General features: G+C 28.2%; 1 protein-coding gene and 1 pseudogene across 2 annotated transcripts; one reads left to right on the plus strand and one right to left on the minus strand.

Annotated features, from left to right (window-relative positions):
• Positions 1–558: 558 nt before the first annotated feature.
• Positions 559–17,647, plus strand: LOC145183154 (ribosomal protein S6 kinase-like 1). 2 transcript variants are annotated; one of them, XM_090074524.1, is made up of 12 exons: positions 559–646; positions 760–870; positions 5,748–5,786; positions 9,519–9,633; positions 10,305–10,420; positions 13,412–13,502; positions 13,705–14,947; positions 15,055–15,182; positions 15,305–15,387; positions 15,512–15,607; positions 15,761–15,791; positions 17,421–17,647. In XM_090074524.1, exons 2-12 carry the CDS (start codon positions 763–765, stop codon positions 17,510–17,512), a joined length of 2,142 nt encoding a protein of 713 aa, XP_089930650.1. In that variant the 5' UTR covers positions 559–646; positions 760–762; the 3' UTR covers positions 17,513–17,647. The 2 variants fall into 2 exon arrangements, 1 of the variants encoding a protein (XP_089930650.1); XR_016448325.1 differs by lacking the exon at positions 559–646 and having other exon boundaries at positions 663–870; positions 15,305–15,382; positions 17,421–17,506.
• LOC149877033 (uncharacterized) lies at positions 11,082–11,985 on the minus strand (annotated as a pseudogene).

Here is a 17,647-nt window from a genome sequence, read left to right on the forward strand (position 1 = left end):
AAAAGTGACATTTATTGGGTCTGATTACATTTAGCGTCAATAAAAAGCACAATATTAACTTAAAATGTATGTTTCTTATGATATCTCCTTACATTTAATAAAATATCGTAACGTATCGGTATGTACCGTTATATATCGATTTTACAAAATTTAACGATTTTAGTGATATATACCGAGATATATACCAATAACGGTACAAATTTTATTTGGTTCTATAATTTACCGAGAATCTCGGTATCGTATCGCATCGTATCACAAAAAGTCGTTAAAAATAAAAAAAATCGTAACGTATCGTTTCAAACGGTACAAAAATTAAATCTCGTATCGTATCGTTTCAAAAATATAACGAGACGCAGATGCTTAATTATGACGTTATAAAAATTTTAACCGGTAATTTTAACCGGTTCGTTTAAATCTCTGTATTAACCGGAACTCTTGTCATTCCGATAATTTTTTTTTCCGATATCATTTCGGAAAAAAAAAGCTAACTAAAATACCGAATAAAACTTTTTTACCGATTTTTTTGTCGTAATTATTCCGATGACACTTTTTTTTCCCGCAATCATTTCGGAATGATAACAATACGGAAATGAAACGATACGCAGATCCTCAATCGCAGTAAAATATGTTATTACCCCAATAAGATGTAATATAGCCAAAGCTGATTATGTTTATTTTTAACATAGCATAGTATAGGTATTGATATATAGTTTTTTTAAAAATTATAAGATGCATAAATATATATATGCATTTATTTAGTTAATGGATTTTATTAATGATGCAATAAAGCATGGCTTAAATGTGACATTTGATGTGACTTCACCAAATAAAGCATATGCTGGCCATACAGTTTACAGGTTATCATTTAAAGTAAGAAACTAATACTCTTTGTATTAGATAATATGTTAAATGAGTTTTTAAAACAATTGTTTACATGAAGTTACATTTTTTTAATGCATTGATTCAAGCTTTAATTTTATTCATAACTTTTAAATTACATAAAAATAATAATTAATATAACAGCAAAAAAAGTAGCAAAAAGAATTTTTTAAAAAAGAAGTAAAGATGTATTGGTTTTAGTATGTGAAAATGGAAAAACTGTTTAAAAATCCTTTTTATTATAAAATTGAAAAAAAAAAAAATTTTTTTTACTGATAAATATAAAATTGAAATTAACATTTGACAATACCAGTTGCGTTTTTAATAACTTAGACAGCTATCAGTACATAAAAAAGTGATTGTTAATTGATATATGTTGCTTAGGCTTGTTTTTGTTTCAGATATGTAAATTGTTCTCATAACATAATAGTATCTAGTTAACATTTTTGATAGCATCTGGCTCTTATAACATTTGATCTGGTTCGGTTATTTAAAGAAAAATCTGTTATTTTAGAGCTGTTGCATTTAAAATCATTTCGCATCCAAGATTGCAATTCTTTCAATAACCAGTTCATTTTAACTGTTTGTTATACTTTTAAAATCAAGTATCTTTCAAGTGGTAGCTATTATTCACCCAACTTTTGTAGTATGTTTTGATCTTTCTTTGTCAATATTCACATAGGGATGATTTAGGAAACTGTTACTGGAGAAATCCATATCTTACAGCTTTACTTGAGATAATGCGAGTGTTTCCTTTTTTAAAAACTTTATTTCAATTTGATTAATATGTTCATGGTTCAGATTCTTGTTTCTCCACTACAGTTCCAAATGTTTAGTAGTTTTGACATAAAGACCAACCAAGTTTAATACTTTTTTTCTTGTTTCATTATTAAGAAACTATTTTCTACATAAAAGAAAAACAGTATTTTTTTTATGATAAACTGTAAAATATAACATTCTTCAGTTCAAAAGTTTGACACTAATTTTAAACTTCAAAACTTATTTAAACCATAAAAATTTCTGTGAATATTAGGTGAGACTTCCAAACTAGATAAGTTGATTGCAAGTACTTTTTCTCAAGTAATTTGATTTCAATTCAACAACCAAATTTATCTAACTTAGTTTTTTTACTTGTAGAATTATCCTATTTCAAATATTTATTAAATTTCATAGTTATAAAAAGACTTCCAAAATCCATGATTAAATTTTTACTATTTTCTGACAATTTTTTATAATATAACTAAATTTTAAAAATCCCTGCACAAAGTTTTCTTGGTTACCCAAAAAAATGGTTACCCATGATGGTAGCTTGGAACAAAATTTCTTATCTTTTCAACTATTTTATTACCATTGCAATTTCACATTAACTTAATCTAAAAGAAGCCACCTTTATATTATATGTATTTTTCATAAAAATACAATAGATTATAGTTAACAAATAGAAAGCATTATTTAATATATTTTATCTTTGAGCAAGAGTTGTCTTTGATATTCTTTTAAAATCTTTTGTATTTAATCTTTCAACACAAATTATTTTTGAACAAAAATAAATTGAATGCACCTTCATATCTTATCTTTAAACACAAGTTTGACCACTGTAAATTGTCTCACATGGTTCTGGTGCCAAAATTGGCCTGACAATATCTGCTGCTTTATACCAAGTTTGTTGAGATTCATGAGGCCACTTGCACTGTTGCATGACCTTCACTTGGTAGTCCATAATTGTGCTTTTGATTTTTTCACTCCATAAGTTACAACAACCTATCATTTTTTTTTTATTCACAGGATTAGTTTTTTCCTTATATTATTTGTCAGCTTCAACTTATTTCACAAGATTCTTCTCTGCTGTAATTATCTTTGCTAAATTCATGTTTTTCTTGTCTTTTCACTAGTGGTTTACTGCTTGTTTGCATTATTGAAATCAGTATTATTTGTACAAAAATCAGTAGATACACTTTTACTTGAGACATCATTAATTTTCTGATGCTTTAGACTGGTTTTCTTCTCAAATCCAGAGGTTCTTCAAACAATCAAGGACAGTATCTGATATTGGACTTGTGCCAAGTGTTGCATGTTTAGTTTATTGTTTAGTTTACTTTGTAATAGAAACATAGAATGTAATGTAGCATGTATAAAAAAACAGACTAATAACAAGTATAACAAAAACTAGAATTTACAAAAACCTATAGTAAGTCAACCCACTCTTTAACCACAAAGTGTCAATGTGTTCTGACATCAATACTGTATGCACATTTGAAAGGAAATATACTTCAAAGTTATGTACATTCTATAGAATTCATGTGGTATATTTGGTATAATCCATCAATATTTTGTTTTAGGAGTATAAAGTTTTTTACACAAGCTAAAAACTCTAATTTTTAAAAATCATAATATGAATATGTCAAAACGGAGAAAATTAATTAATTATTTTGATTTACATGATAATTTAGTTTACAAAAAAAAAAAAATGGTTATGTATTGTAGATAGTGCAGTAAACAGGGTGACTTGAAATAAACTTTATAACTTTTGGAAAAAAGTTATAAAGTTTATTCCAAGTCACCCAACAATCCCAAGCCATCCTGTTTTACAGTACAGAAAAAACTTATCTGCTTATGTCACATAGGTAAATTACTTTATGTAAGAGCTTTGGAAATTTTGAAAAATTTTCAATATTTCAAATATTTAGCTTAAAAAGATAAAAATGATTCAGAGAACTAAAAAATCACATTATTTTAGTTGTGCAGATTTATTTGATTTTTTGCTAATTAATAGATTGTAAATAACAAAATATTAAATGTAAATTACAAAAATAAATTTTAGCTTTCAATTAATTTTTATGAATTTTTTTTTTTTTTTTTTTTTGCACTTTCAATATATTAGCTCTGTTTTCAAATAAATAACTTTGATATGGTATAAGTAAATCAATCAAATATTTGATTATAGTAAGGTCTATATATGCAGTATGTTACAGATCAATTCTACTTAAACTAACAGGTGAACAATAAAGTTTGAGATTTTTTTTTAAACACTCTAACTTTGCAGTGGATCAATATTTTTTGATAAAATATAAAACAGCTTGTAGATTTATAATCAAATAATTTATTTTTGAAGTTGCAATAGATTTGTTTTACTGTTTCGTCTTACAAAATCAAGCTTGCAATACACCCCTCCACATATATTCTGTACAGCATTTACATCTACTTTCTTCAAACAATATTTGATCCGTTGTTTTAATTTATCAACTGAAGTAGCCTGCTAATTGTTCTTATGAACCATTCCCTTCAAAATTGACCAAAAGTTCTCAATTGGACGAAGTTCAGGCACTGCAGGAGGATCATCGGCTGTACAAAAGTAATGTTTTTTGAGATCAAGTAGCTTGTCACTGATTTAGCATAATGGGCCAAAACCAAGTCAGGCCAAAACATAAAACATCACTCTTTTGATAATGCACTCTTTCAAATACACATTTTGTTTGACAGCAAGGCCCAAAGGAACAAAATCTGTTTTTTTCGGTAAACAATATTTGTGCGTTGCTGAATTGTATACACAATGTGAGATTGGCTGCACTTGAGCTTTCAAGCAATTTTTCGGGTGGAAACGTCAGAATGACCATCAATCATGCTTTTCAACTTGGTAATATTGGTTTTAGTCATTATTTTAGCTTTTCAACCAGAACCAACAACATGAAGTTTTGTTTGCCTTTTTCCCACATTGAAATGTATCTTGCTCTTGGGTGATTTTCTTTCAAAATGATTCAGGACGACTTTTCTACCTTCCTTGAAATGCGAATCACAATACCTGTACATACGATCAATCAAATTTTCACACTTCATTTTGATGTAGATTACAAAATAGTAAGAATATTTTCATAAAACTTTGCCAGCAGCAGCTACAGAGAGTGGCCTCTTAAATAGAAACAATAAATAAATCAGTGCACAAAAAAAAGTTCAAAAATAAAAACCATTAAAAAAATCTCAAATTTTACTGTTCACCCGTTAAATCTGTTAAATAGAGTAATTTAACCTGGGAGAAATTTATTGTTTATGGATCAGCCAATCAAGTCACTTTTAAGTTTCAATAGTAAATAATATATAAGTATATAGGTATTTATTCATTTAATTATGAATAGTTAAAACAATCCTAGACAGCCTATCAAGAGAGTGAGAAGAAATAGAATATAACTTCAATGCGTTACAACACCTTTATTATTGAATTGTTTATAAACAATGTTTTAGACATTGTGCACAAACACAAGCAGTGAACTGCTAACAGATTGTACAAATATTAAAATATTCCGACATATCTTCCATATTCAGACTTATTTTATAAAAAAAAACTTATGCTTGTAAGCATAAACTAAATGATAATTTCAAAAAATAAAGCATAAGATTTTTTTTTATATCTTACTCCAGTTCTCCTACCTTGAGCAACTTTGAATAACTCTTAAATAGCTTCAGCTAATTACCTTATAATTATAAAAATATATTAAAAATAGTAACTGGGAACTAACTTATAAAAGCATGGAATGTCAATCCTGTTAGTTAATAAACTCTTAAATAAGCCATTTTTCTCATTCAAAATTTTCAATACTGAAAATAAAGGTTGTTAGTTTGTTTAGAATAATTCAGAGAAGAGAGAAGGCTTTTTTTGTATTAAAAATGTTGTAAATTATTAACAATCAAGTTTTTGAATGCTCTTCACTGAAAATATTTTATTGTTTTAAGTGCTTAAAAATGATCTTCACCTCATCTTCTCCCATTCTCCATCTCCAATCCCCTACAATAGTGAAAAAGTATCAATTGTTATTAACTTAACATTCCTGTTACTTCTTGATTTTTTTATTGTTTTTTTCTCTTTTTTTTTCCAGATACAAAATGCTATTGATGCATCTAAAACAAGAAATGAGGTATAAAAAGTGAAATTAAATGTTATTTTCAGGTTAAATGAGATAAGTTTTGCAAATTTCATTTTCTGCTTAAAATCCTTGAAAAAAAATCAAGGCTACTATTATTATCAAAGGTATTATTTCAGATAACTATGTTTGTGTTTTTATTTTTAATTATTTTACAAGAACATTGGTAAGATTTTTCATAGCAAGGATTTTATTAAAAAAGTGCAGATGATTGATTAAAAAATGAATACTTTATTTTAGAAGAAAATCATAATAGTTTTTTTTTTCTCTTTATTTATAAATAAGATGTTAAAGTTTTGTTAGATCATCTGATTCTAAAATGTTTCCAAAATTATTTCCAGTTGTCTCATATATTCCAGTTGTCTCCTTTTCAATATCATAGTATCTAATTAGTGAGAGTAAGTTCTAAACATTTTTAAATCTATACACTTGTTAATGTTTTCTAATGTTTAAAAAAGTAAATAGAAAAGATTAGAAAACAAATCTTGCATTAAAAAATGTTTGAAAAAAGGTTTTCACATGAGTGAGATGAAGACACCAATAAACCACAAAAAACTGTGAGGACAAATTTGAAGTGCTGTAAACTTCTGAATACAAAAGTTTATGACAAACTTTTGAACTGTCTTTGGGTGGAATGATTAACTTTATAGTTTTGCACAAGAGCTAAGAAAGCTACAAAAAACTTCAGGTAATAAAGTTTTAATGAAAATTCACATTTTTATCAAAATGAAGTCCTGTTTTATCTTTTCAATGAATTTTTAAATACATATTATACAAGAAAAAGTGAAATAGTTTAACAAAAAATATTCCAACTTCTGTCAGAAAAAAGTTATGAAATTAAGCTAATGTAGAAAATTGGATTAGCCATAAAAATGTTTTGGAAAGCTACATGCTACAAGAACAAAAGCCAAAATCAAGAAGAAGAAAAATGATGTGGTCTAAAAACATTCAAATGTCCACCACAAGTGAAGGAAATGGTTGCTTTTGAAAACAAATTAGTTGAAGCAGTGAAAAATATTTAATTTAAAAAGGTATACAACATATTCTAACAAAAGAAAGGGACATAAAAAGTATGAGAAATTTGGAATGGGGAAACCAGTGCTTTAACAACATTTTTAAACAACCTTAGCATACAGTTAGTAAATTCTGCATAAAATGAGTTGGGAAAAATAAGCAAATCTATTTTAGACAAAATAAGCAATAATATAAAGACCATGTTGAATCTGGAAAAACACAATGACAATGGAAAAACACACAGAATGTGATAGATAGTTTTAAAAGTATTCAGGATAAAAAAATACATAAATTTGTTGTTTTCAATATTATAATAACAAGCAATTTTTATCCCTTAATTAGTGAAGAACTGCTGAGAATAGTGATATCCTTTGGTGAGAAACGTGTCTGCAATACAGCTGAAAAAAAATGAATACTATACCACTCTAAAGAAATCCCTTCTGTTTCATGGAAATGAGACATGAATGAAAAAAGGATGCAGTCTATTTGATTTAACAATAGATGCATTTGATGGGATGAAGTATGCCCGCTAAACCATCATCTTGGTAAATACATATAAAAAATTTATAGGTTTTTATTAAGACGATGATTTGGCAATTTTTAAAAATTTAAGTGGCCCAGAATCAGAAAGAGTTACGAAAACAATCACAAAAATGTTTAAAGAATATGGATTAAATATTAGCACTAAATCCAATTTCCAAAATCAAAAAAAATACTTGGATATCACTTTGAACCTAAACAATTCTATTTACCAAGCCTACAGCAAGCTAGGGAATCAAACCACCCTCCAAATATTATTAAACAAATACCCATTTGGTTAGAAAGCAGATTATCAAGACAATCATTCAGTGAGAAATGGTTTGACTGAGAAGTTATAAAGAAACATTAAATAAGGCAAGTTATAGTTATAAGTTCAAATATAATGATAATACTCCTAATAAAAATGGCACAAAATATAATTGCAAGCATATATTATGGTTCAATCCAGCATTTAGCAAACATGAGATAAAAGTTGGCAAATCATTTCTTGATTTATTTGACAAGCATTTTCCAACAAAGCATATTTTCACAAAATATTCAACAGAAATAGTTTAAAATTATTTACAGCTGCATGTTAAATTTAAAATCTATAATAAACTTTCATAACCATAATATCATTAATGAAAATTGCTGACAAAAAAAAGAAATCCTGCAATTGTATCAGCAGTTTGGATTGTCCCCTTTATCAACTATACACTATACAAAACTCTTATTTCTTCCAACCTTCTGAACTATTTAGATAGAGTATATATATAAGTGAACCACAATTTAAGTTAAGTTACGCAAACCACATTAAGTTGTTTAATACTGCAAGTTACAAATACAATACTAAACTATCTAAGAAAATAAGGCACATAAAATAAAAAAATGGAAATCCATTAATTAAATGGATTTATCAGGAAATGACAACCTTACCAACCAACGACAAGAAGATGCACCCTACGTTTAAATGAAAAAACTGAAATTGCTATCTATAGGGGCACAAGTTTGTTAAACAAAAAACAAGAACTGTTGAGCAAGGTAGGCATATGATTAAATACATGCTTTTGTCATTTGATAGTACAGATTAATGTGAAGTCATTAATAAGAGCAATTCATTTTTCAACTCTATTTTTAATGGTTTTTTCTTTTTCTTTAATGTTTTCTCTTGTAACATCTTTTCATTATGTATTTTGACTGATGATTGCCAGTATGCTGGTATGAAACTTTATGTACCAACAAAGATGTCATCCTTCGCTGTATCTTTAAAATATATATTTATACTTATAACCATATTTAAATTTATGTCATCAAAATCATGTTCATGTGAGGGAAATTGTCACATTAGCTAAGGAAAGTTTAGACTTGTTTTTAGACAGTGCTGGTACGGGGTGTGTATAAATAAATTTTACCTCATGATGACCAAAGCTATGGAGATGGAAATTTATATTGCATCAAATATATAATCTCTCAGATATGACCTTTAAAAGGTAACAAACATCCTGACTGATTGACCCATAAAAAAAAGATTTAAATCAAGAAACACTTTCTAACTGAATTTTTTCCAAAATTCAGTTTCAGAGCATCTTTTCCAAATGTTAACACCCAAAACTGTCTCATTTTGTCAATGACAAGAAAACTGCTGAATCTCTATAAGTCTGACGACAAGAAAATCAGAAAATGTGTCTGCTGTAAGTTATTAAAGAACATCATGAAAAAATGTAATAGCTAAATAATGGATTAACTTTAGGACTATGGTACATATCAAAGAAATTACGTCAACATTTAATTTGTGAAAGATACATTTCAATGTATTGGTGCTGCATATCAAGAGTTATGAAAAACTGTCAAATTAGATTTAAAAATTGAAACTTAGTTGCTATTTAAATAATTTTTTTTAAATTTTGTTTTTGGTTAAAAATAAGTTCAAAATATTAAAGTCTATTAGTTTTGAATCACCGTAATATTCATATAAAATGGTTAAGTAAAACTTTGTGAGGTAAAAAAAAGTTTCATTTCTTTAATGATTTGTCTTTTTGTGTTGTCTGCTGTAAGAAAACTCTTTTTCACATCTCAACTATTTCTTTCCTTTTTTTCAATGTCGCTAAACTTATCCAAAAATAAATTCTAAATCAGCAAGAGTTAAATAATTTAAACTGTTAAAGTCTTTATTACTTTTATTATTTATTTTAGTTTATTGGTTGGAAAAGATTTAGTGAGTTCCAGAAACTTTACAAGTTATTAAAGGCTGATTTTGAAACAATATTTTCAAGTTGTTTTCCAGATTTTCCAAAAAGAAAACTATTTGGTAAGGAGTTTTACATTTTGGCTGGTTATTAACTCTCAAGTACATTTTCTTTTATCTCTTTTTGCTGCAACAGCAGCATAACAAAGAGATCAGCACTAGTAATGCACAATAATAGTATACATCTCTAGATATCAATTGAGGGTCTAGGGTACTTTAAATCTTCCTGCCAAAGAATTTTTTAAATTTTGACCTTTTATATAATTCTCTAAATACTTTGATAAAGTATAGAACTCTTTTTAAGTTGCTTAATGATAAAAATTTTAGCCTTAAATAAACAAACTAAAAGATAGTAAAAATGATGAAAAATTTTTCTAAACATCAGACTCATGGAGAAAAAGATTTTTACTAAAAAAATTTTTTCTTTAATACTGACAACATTACATTCAAATGTAATTACTTTTAAAAAAATTTTAAAATTTCATGGGTATCAGTCACAGTATCTTAAAAGTTTCCCTGCAACCATTTCTCCTTGTTTTGCTCGCTTTATTTTTCGCCTTTGTTTTTCTTCTTTGTTTTTTATTTTTGAGTAAAAAACTGCTTGAAAATTGTTTTAGTTAACAGTACTGTTTAATTGCATTCACATTATATCAAAATTATACTGATTTATGACATTACATTAAAATTATACTGATTTATGGCATTACATTATAATTATACTGATCTACTTTTAGGAAGGTTTGATGAGGCTGTTATTGAAGAAAGACGTCTTTCTTCAATGAATCTTATGAATTTTGTTGTGCAATACCCTTTAATGACTCAACATTCCGCTTTTCAAGGATTTGTAAAGGTATTTTTATATATTTTATTAACTTATATAGTTTGATGAAAGAATTGTTTAAGAAGTTCAAGTTTTCTCATATATATATATATATATATATATATATATATATATATATATATATATATATATATATATATATATGTATATATATATGTATATATATATGTATACATATATACATATATACATATATACATATATACATATATACATATATATATATCTGTGTGTTTATTAGGGTGTCCTAAAAATAAAAAAAAAGCTCTTTCTTGATTCCAAATCTATAGGCACTAAGTAAGTCATAAAACAATCTCTTAGGGTTCAATAAGGAAGTAATAGATGTTAAATATGATTTTTATAGTTTAAGCTGACTCATCCTCAATAGAAAACACTAGTTTTAAATTGTGGATTTTTCTCATTGAGAAAGTGAGAAAACAATAAGATTGTATAAATATATTGCCACTATTTAAGCTTGTTAACTCACATTTACAAATCTGAAAATGCAATAAAAGCTAATATTTGTTAGTAAATCAGATGTTACTATGGTGAAAAATTAGACAAAAAATACAAATTTCTCAACAGTTTCCAGTCTCTTTTTTAGTCATACTCTTAGAGAAAACGTTTCCAGGCTACTTTCTAATTATAAAAAGACTTTATCTCTATTATTCTATCTTTCATATTTTGAATTTCTAACTACAAAAAGGACATTTTAAAAGTGATCTTTATCTCTGGTAGCTGCAATAAAATCTTTAATGAGCTTAATGTTCCTTTCTGCAGCATCATTAATACAGATTTGTATTTGATCCATACAATAAACTCCTGCAGCTGAGTGTGGTTATGATCATCTGTAGTGTTGCCCTTGATGTGTTGAAATGTTTAAAAAGAATGTAGCTGTACACAGAAATCAACTCAGGTAGCTCTCTGGTTTCTCCAATTTTTATATTTGATAGTTTACAATGTTGAAATTCCTCTGGCTCTTAAAACTCAACAAGAGCTTGTAGCTTTGTTTCAGCTGAGACCTCTTGATCACTCAAGGACAACACACCGAGTTGGGGGGGGGGGGGTAATTAGGTATAACATCCCATTCTCAGAAGCAAAGCATTCCTAATCTTCTTATTGACCTTTCTCGAAGCATAGGCTTTCTGGATAGTTTTTAAATCATTATTAGGAGTCTGGAACCCTAAAAAAATTTTCAAGAACCATGGAACATAGCAAATTGCAATAAACAGGGCTGCTCCTTTCAGCTGTAGTGCCTTTTTGTCTGTCAAAGTATTAGACTTTGACAGACAAAAATGACTTTGGCAGTACAGAGGGTAAGAATGTAGATGGCACTGTTAAAATTGTTTGCCTCATGACAGTGCCCAGGTTTGTGAAACTTGAAATCTAGTGTTTCAATTTCAAAGGAGAAAGAGGCTAGCTTACAGACTATTCTATAATCATTCCTTAGAAATACCATAGTAGTAGTTACATTTTAAAAAAGCTTCTTTTCTTTCTTTACAACTGTGAAGAACTGAGCCAATCTTTAGATCATCCCTTTGCCAGTCCAATTTACATACTTGAAACCCATTCATAAGGAAAACTGTATGAAGTTTGTGCAATAAAATATAGCTTGTGAATGGAATCAGGTAATTTGATAATAAGAAATCGATGAGATTGTAATAAATTCATTATTAATTTAAAAAGGCTTTCTAATTTCAAAAAAAGGTGGTCCTGATGGATTGGATAGATATTGGTGTGATTTGAGAAAAGAACTTCAATATTTTTTAGAGGAGGTTTTTTGATGGACAGGTTTGGTTTCTGTGCAACTGGAAAGTTGAATCCACACATTTTTAAAAATAAGTAGATGCTACTATTTATCCAGTTTTTGTTTATAAACATAAAACTCCTCACAATACCCTAATTTACAGACTCTGCACTTTAAGGCAAAATCTAAGGCAAAGTCATAAAAAAAATCAAAGAAACTGTGCAGGTCATTTTAGAATAAACCATTACATATATCATTGCAATTTGTATTACATATTACTTATAATATATCAAAACTTTTGCTTTTTTAATTTAATTTTTGCTTTTTTAATTTAATCATAACAAAACTATGTTTGGTCTTGTTTATTTCAATTTTAACTTGATCAATGCTATACTTATCCAAGTAAAAAAAAAAATGTTATCATAATTGCATTGTCTAACATAAAGTAGGAAATAACAAAATAAGCTTCTAATTTATGATTAAAAATTCTTGGTCCACACAAGGGTCAGCACTGATTCTATTTAAAAATATGCACCACCATAAACAAATCACTTTCAAACAAGACAATCCTAGCTTCTTGGTTTAAAGCTAAGAAAATTCATTTGCTATAGTGGCCATCTCAATATCCTCAGTTAAATCCTGTGGAAATGTGTGGGCCAAGTTATTGAACGCAATAGAACAGTAATAAGTTATCAAAACTAAAACACATTAAACTTGTAAGCTTCTTGATTTTTCTCCAATTTGTTGTTAATTTCCAATGATATCCTCATTCTAATGTGATATTTTTCTTATTATGTGATACATGAATTACACTTAGTATTTTTGAATTTTTTGAATAAAATTTGATATAAATTTCAACCAAAATTTAGGTGTGCCTATAAAACTGAGACAGTATACAATGGATATTTTACTTTGAGTTGTTTGAGAGCTTGCTCAATCTGACTTTTTCAAGCTAATTTTTTTGTTTGTCAAAATAGTTTTTTAATTGTTTGTTGTAAAGGAGTATTGCTCTAATTTGGAAATCTTTCACTCCTGCTCTTTTCCTCCTCTTTGGTGTATATTACTTCCTATATACATCAACAAGAATGGAAAATTTACAATAACCTGTTATTTTGTTACTGTTTCTCTCCTTTCTTATCTGTATACATTTTTATGAATATACAATGTATACTTGTTAAATGTAAATTAATAGTTTGTTATAAATATAGTTGAAAATATTTTCCCTATAAAATTGCTTTTTCATTTGCTTACAGGCAAAACGGGCATTTTCAACATCAATATCATCAGTCTCCAGTCTCTCTATATCACCTTCAGAGAACTGTTCAATAACTTCATGTCATTCAGGTGTTACTTTTTGCTATGGTACCTTTATATTCACAATAGATGGCTGTAGTACTTTAGCTTTTGTCTTTTCTTTTTTTTTTTTTTTAAGTGTTTGTGAGTTGTTAAATGATATTAATCTTAAGGATTGTAAGTTCTTTTTTTTTTTTAAACAGGTTATTTACTTGAAGGAAAGAGCAATCTTAAGTTTTCTTGTTTTTCATAGAAATAATTCCAGAATCTAACAATATGGAGGTATCTGAAGCTCAAAATATTGAGCACACGCTGGAATATGACAACTCCAATGTCATTCTGGATACAGATGAAACAGATGAAACAGATGAGGTTTTTCTTACTAATCAGAATGATGATGGGAGGAAGTTATGGTTGAGGGAAGCACATTCAATTTGTGGTGATGATTTAGAAAGTCTGGCTTTAGAAGCACCTTGTAACTTTTCTGTAACTTCAAGAGCAGGCCTCTTTGATGATACAAGTATACTTTTGACAGAGTCACCTGATGACCTTTTATCTTTAACTGATAAAAATTCTTTTCAACCTGATGTTATTAGATCCTGTCATGATTTACAAATTCAATCAAAACTTCAAGATAAGTTTCTTGTTGATGATAAAATGTCAAGAATCATCAACCAAACTATTGAAGAAGATGACTATATTTTTCAAGCAAGTGTGTCAATGAGTAATGCCATTGAACAGGAAGAGCTAGGAAACTTTGATGCTGCATTTGAAATGTATAAGTTTGGGATTGGGTTGTTATTGCGTGGAGTTCAGATTGATGATAACACAGATCGTCAAGATGCTGTACGAAGAAAGACAGCACAGTATTTACTGCGTGCTGAACAGTTATATATATCAAAACTTCATCCTAAAAGCAGTAAAATTCCAGAGGAAAAGATTTTATTGGAAGATAATAAATGGAGATTTAGATTAAATGATGTAAGAGTTTTTGGTGTTATTGACAAAGTAATGTTAGTGCAAAAAATATACACAGATGAAGTGTACATTATGAAAGTTCTTCATAAACAAGGTGGTGTATACAAACAAAAGTTTAGACAAAAAAAACCAAGAAATCTTTACAATAGTCACTTTATGGTTAAACTTATTAACTGCGTTGAAACACAGACAGGAGTTTATCTTTTGTTACAACATGTCCAAGGTCGTCTTTGGGATTTCCTAAATCTCCCTTTATTTGTTTCGAATCGACTCCCAACTTATTCTGCAGACAAATATTTGAATGGTGAAAATGTTCTAAAATGTTTCGAAAATGAAGAAACTTCTAAGGATGTCAATAATGTTGATTGTATCATGTGTGATAAATTTTCAAATTCATCTTCAAATCTAATTTTGAACAGAGAATTAAATTGGCATAGTTTTTATGATAGAATTAAAATATGGGTTGCACAAATTGTGTTGGGTATTTCTGAACTTCATTCAAGAGGGATTATATGCAGGTTTTCAATTAAGAAGCATCTATCGGGTTTTTTTTTTTGTTAAAAAATAGGTAAAACTGATTCAAAAAATTGTTAGAAATATTTAAATGCGGTTTAAAATTTTATAGAGATTTGAACCCTCTCAACATTTTGTTGGATTCAAATGGTGTTGTTAAGTTGACATATTTTTCAAATGTTGAAGGCATTGATTATAATCTTAATGCTGATGCTGTTCGATTTCTGTATGCATCTCCAGGTTGTGTTTTTTTCTAAAATTTTATCAATCAGCACAATCATGGTTTAATCTATTGTTTGTAATTTGATTTTTTAACTTTTGGTGGAAGATAGGTTTGTGTAGTTAAAGGTAAATTGTTTTAGAGGTTAATGGAGTATTTGAAACAGCGTCGTCAACTGATTGGTGGAGTGTTGGAGCTATTTTGTTTGAATTAATCACTGGTAAGGTAATTATTTTGTAATTATTCCTAATTTCACATGTACATGTATGTGCATAACCATTTTTTTTTTTTTTTTTCTTTCTGAGGCATTTTTTATTTAAAAAATGAAAATCTTTTTAATTTTTTCTAGTCACTATATAGTTGTCATCCAGGTGGTATAAACAATCGTTCAGTTATTGTCATACCCTGCGAGGTATCCAATGAAGCTCATTCTCTATTGGCAGGAGTGAGTATTCAGTTAAAAATAAAGTTTTTAAAAATGTTGCTTTCTTTTTAAGATCAAGTTTCGAGACTTTATGGTTTTTCAAATTCACTTTTCGATATTTTTTTTTTGTGTGTTAAAATTTTTAAAACATTTGGAAATTTTTTTTTTTTTTAGCTTCTGAAGTTTCACCCGACTGAAAGACTTGGTAACTTTTTACTGTTATTGTTTTGTAAAGTTTATAAAAGAAGGTTTTTACACAGCTAAAAACTTTTTGTATTTTGCCAGAAGAGAGGCAACTTGTCATATTTTTTTTTCGTTATTGGCTGTAGAGAAATTTTTTGATGGTCTAATTTTTTTTTTTTTTGGGTGAGAACATAGAGCTACACATAATTTATATGGAACTACACATACAGACTACACATAATTTATATGGAACTACACATACAGACTTCACATAATTTATATGGAACTACACATACAGACTACACATAATTTATATGGAACTACACATACAGACTACACATAATTACATAATTACATACACATATAGACTACACATAATTTATATGGAAATCAAAGAAAGTAATTACTTTGAAAATTGTTTTAAAAAAAAGTACACAAATGAACATGTGGTATCTTACCCTGCAACAAGAGTATGTTATCACAGTTATGAGGGTAAATTTTCATAGACATTTTACTTTAATGAATGTGAAAATAAGAAAAATCGTTAGTAAGTTGTTCATAATAAGTCACTCAGGACATCCAAAATCTCTAAAGTCAAGTTTGCATCTTCATCGCCCCAGATGTCACACTCATTAAGTTATCCTTGTTTTGCTTGGTTAACTATTAATATTTTTACCTCTTGGTGTAAAAATACTCTGCAAAACGGAGTTTATTTTTTTGTAAAATACATTTTTGCCTGCGTAAAACTATCTTTTGGAAATTGAATGTTGCTTTAATTTGGTTGGTCATGGTCTTTTCTTTCCTTACCAGCTTCTGGAAGGGCTTTATTGTTTCGGGAGAAAATATTGTAAAGGGTTTTTATGTTTAAGATCTTGTGGGTAAATTGTGATATGAGGTAGAGGTGTAATTAAAAAATGCTCTGTAAAATTGTTTAGACGGGCTAGGTTTGCTGCAGGGCAGGAATGAGTTACTGTATTGTGCATAACGTTTTAAACTGCTATTGTTAAAGAAGTTCATGAAGAGTTGGCATGAAGAGTAAAATTTTGCGTCTTGAAATACAGCTTGTTTGATGGTGCAGTGGTTAGACAACGTTACAGGGGAATCTCAAGTAGTCATTGTTTTACCGAGATCATCATTTGCACCATAAATCACTTTATTCCCATTATTAACATATTTCTTAAAAAGTTAATACGCATTGCGATCTAACGGCTGTAATTTATAAGAGGAATGAGGAAGAAACAAGAATGGAATCTATCAAGAAGTAGTATATCTGGATGACCCATAGATGTATGAGAGATTAAAATAGAATTATAAACGAACTGAACAAACATCGGTTTGGCCATCATGCTGTTGTCTTTTCAGTTTCATCCTCATATATTATATTCATAGGTAAATATTCGTTGCAATGATAATTCATTTTAAAAGATGTCGCTTTAACGAGAAATTACTTACAAATCTCTAATTAGAATCCACTATTTTGTTTAAGTGTAAAATAGCGTTCCTAAAGATTTATGTTTCTTTGGTTGCAACGACAGGATAAGTTGTCACTGTATCAGTAAGAAAAACCCTTCTAAATCTCTCTGTATGAGAGCAACTATGAGTTTTATGAAATTAAGAAGATTTTTTTAATAATTTTTTTTGCTTGTTATAGGTGCTGGGCCTACAGGGTTCGAAGAAATCAAATCGCATCCTTACTTTTCTGGAATTGATTGGGAATTATTGCTTACTAAGAAATCGATCTGACTGAAATTTTGTTCGTCAGCAATTTTGAATTTTTTTTTTTTTTTTAAATGGTTTTAAAGGATTTTTGTTTGTACAGTTTTTATTTAGCTAAAATTTTTGTTACATAAAATAAATGAAGTTTTTTGATAGTGTGAA

The sequence above is a fragment of the Hydra viridissima genome, unplaced genomic scaffold (genome assembly GCF_058129835.1).
Source record: "Hydra viridissima isolate aposymbiotic clone 2 unplaced genomic scaffold, HvirCarnegie_v1 scaffold_17, whole genome shotgun sequence".
NCBI classification, from domain to species: domain Eukaryota; kingdom Metazoa; phylum Cnidaria; class Hydrozoa; order Anthoathecata; family Hydridae; genus Hydra; species Hydra viridissima.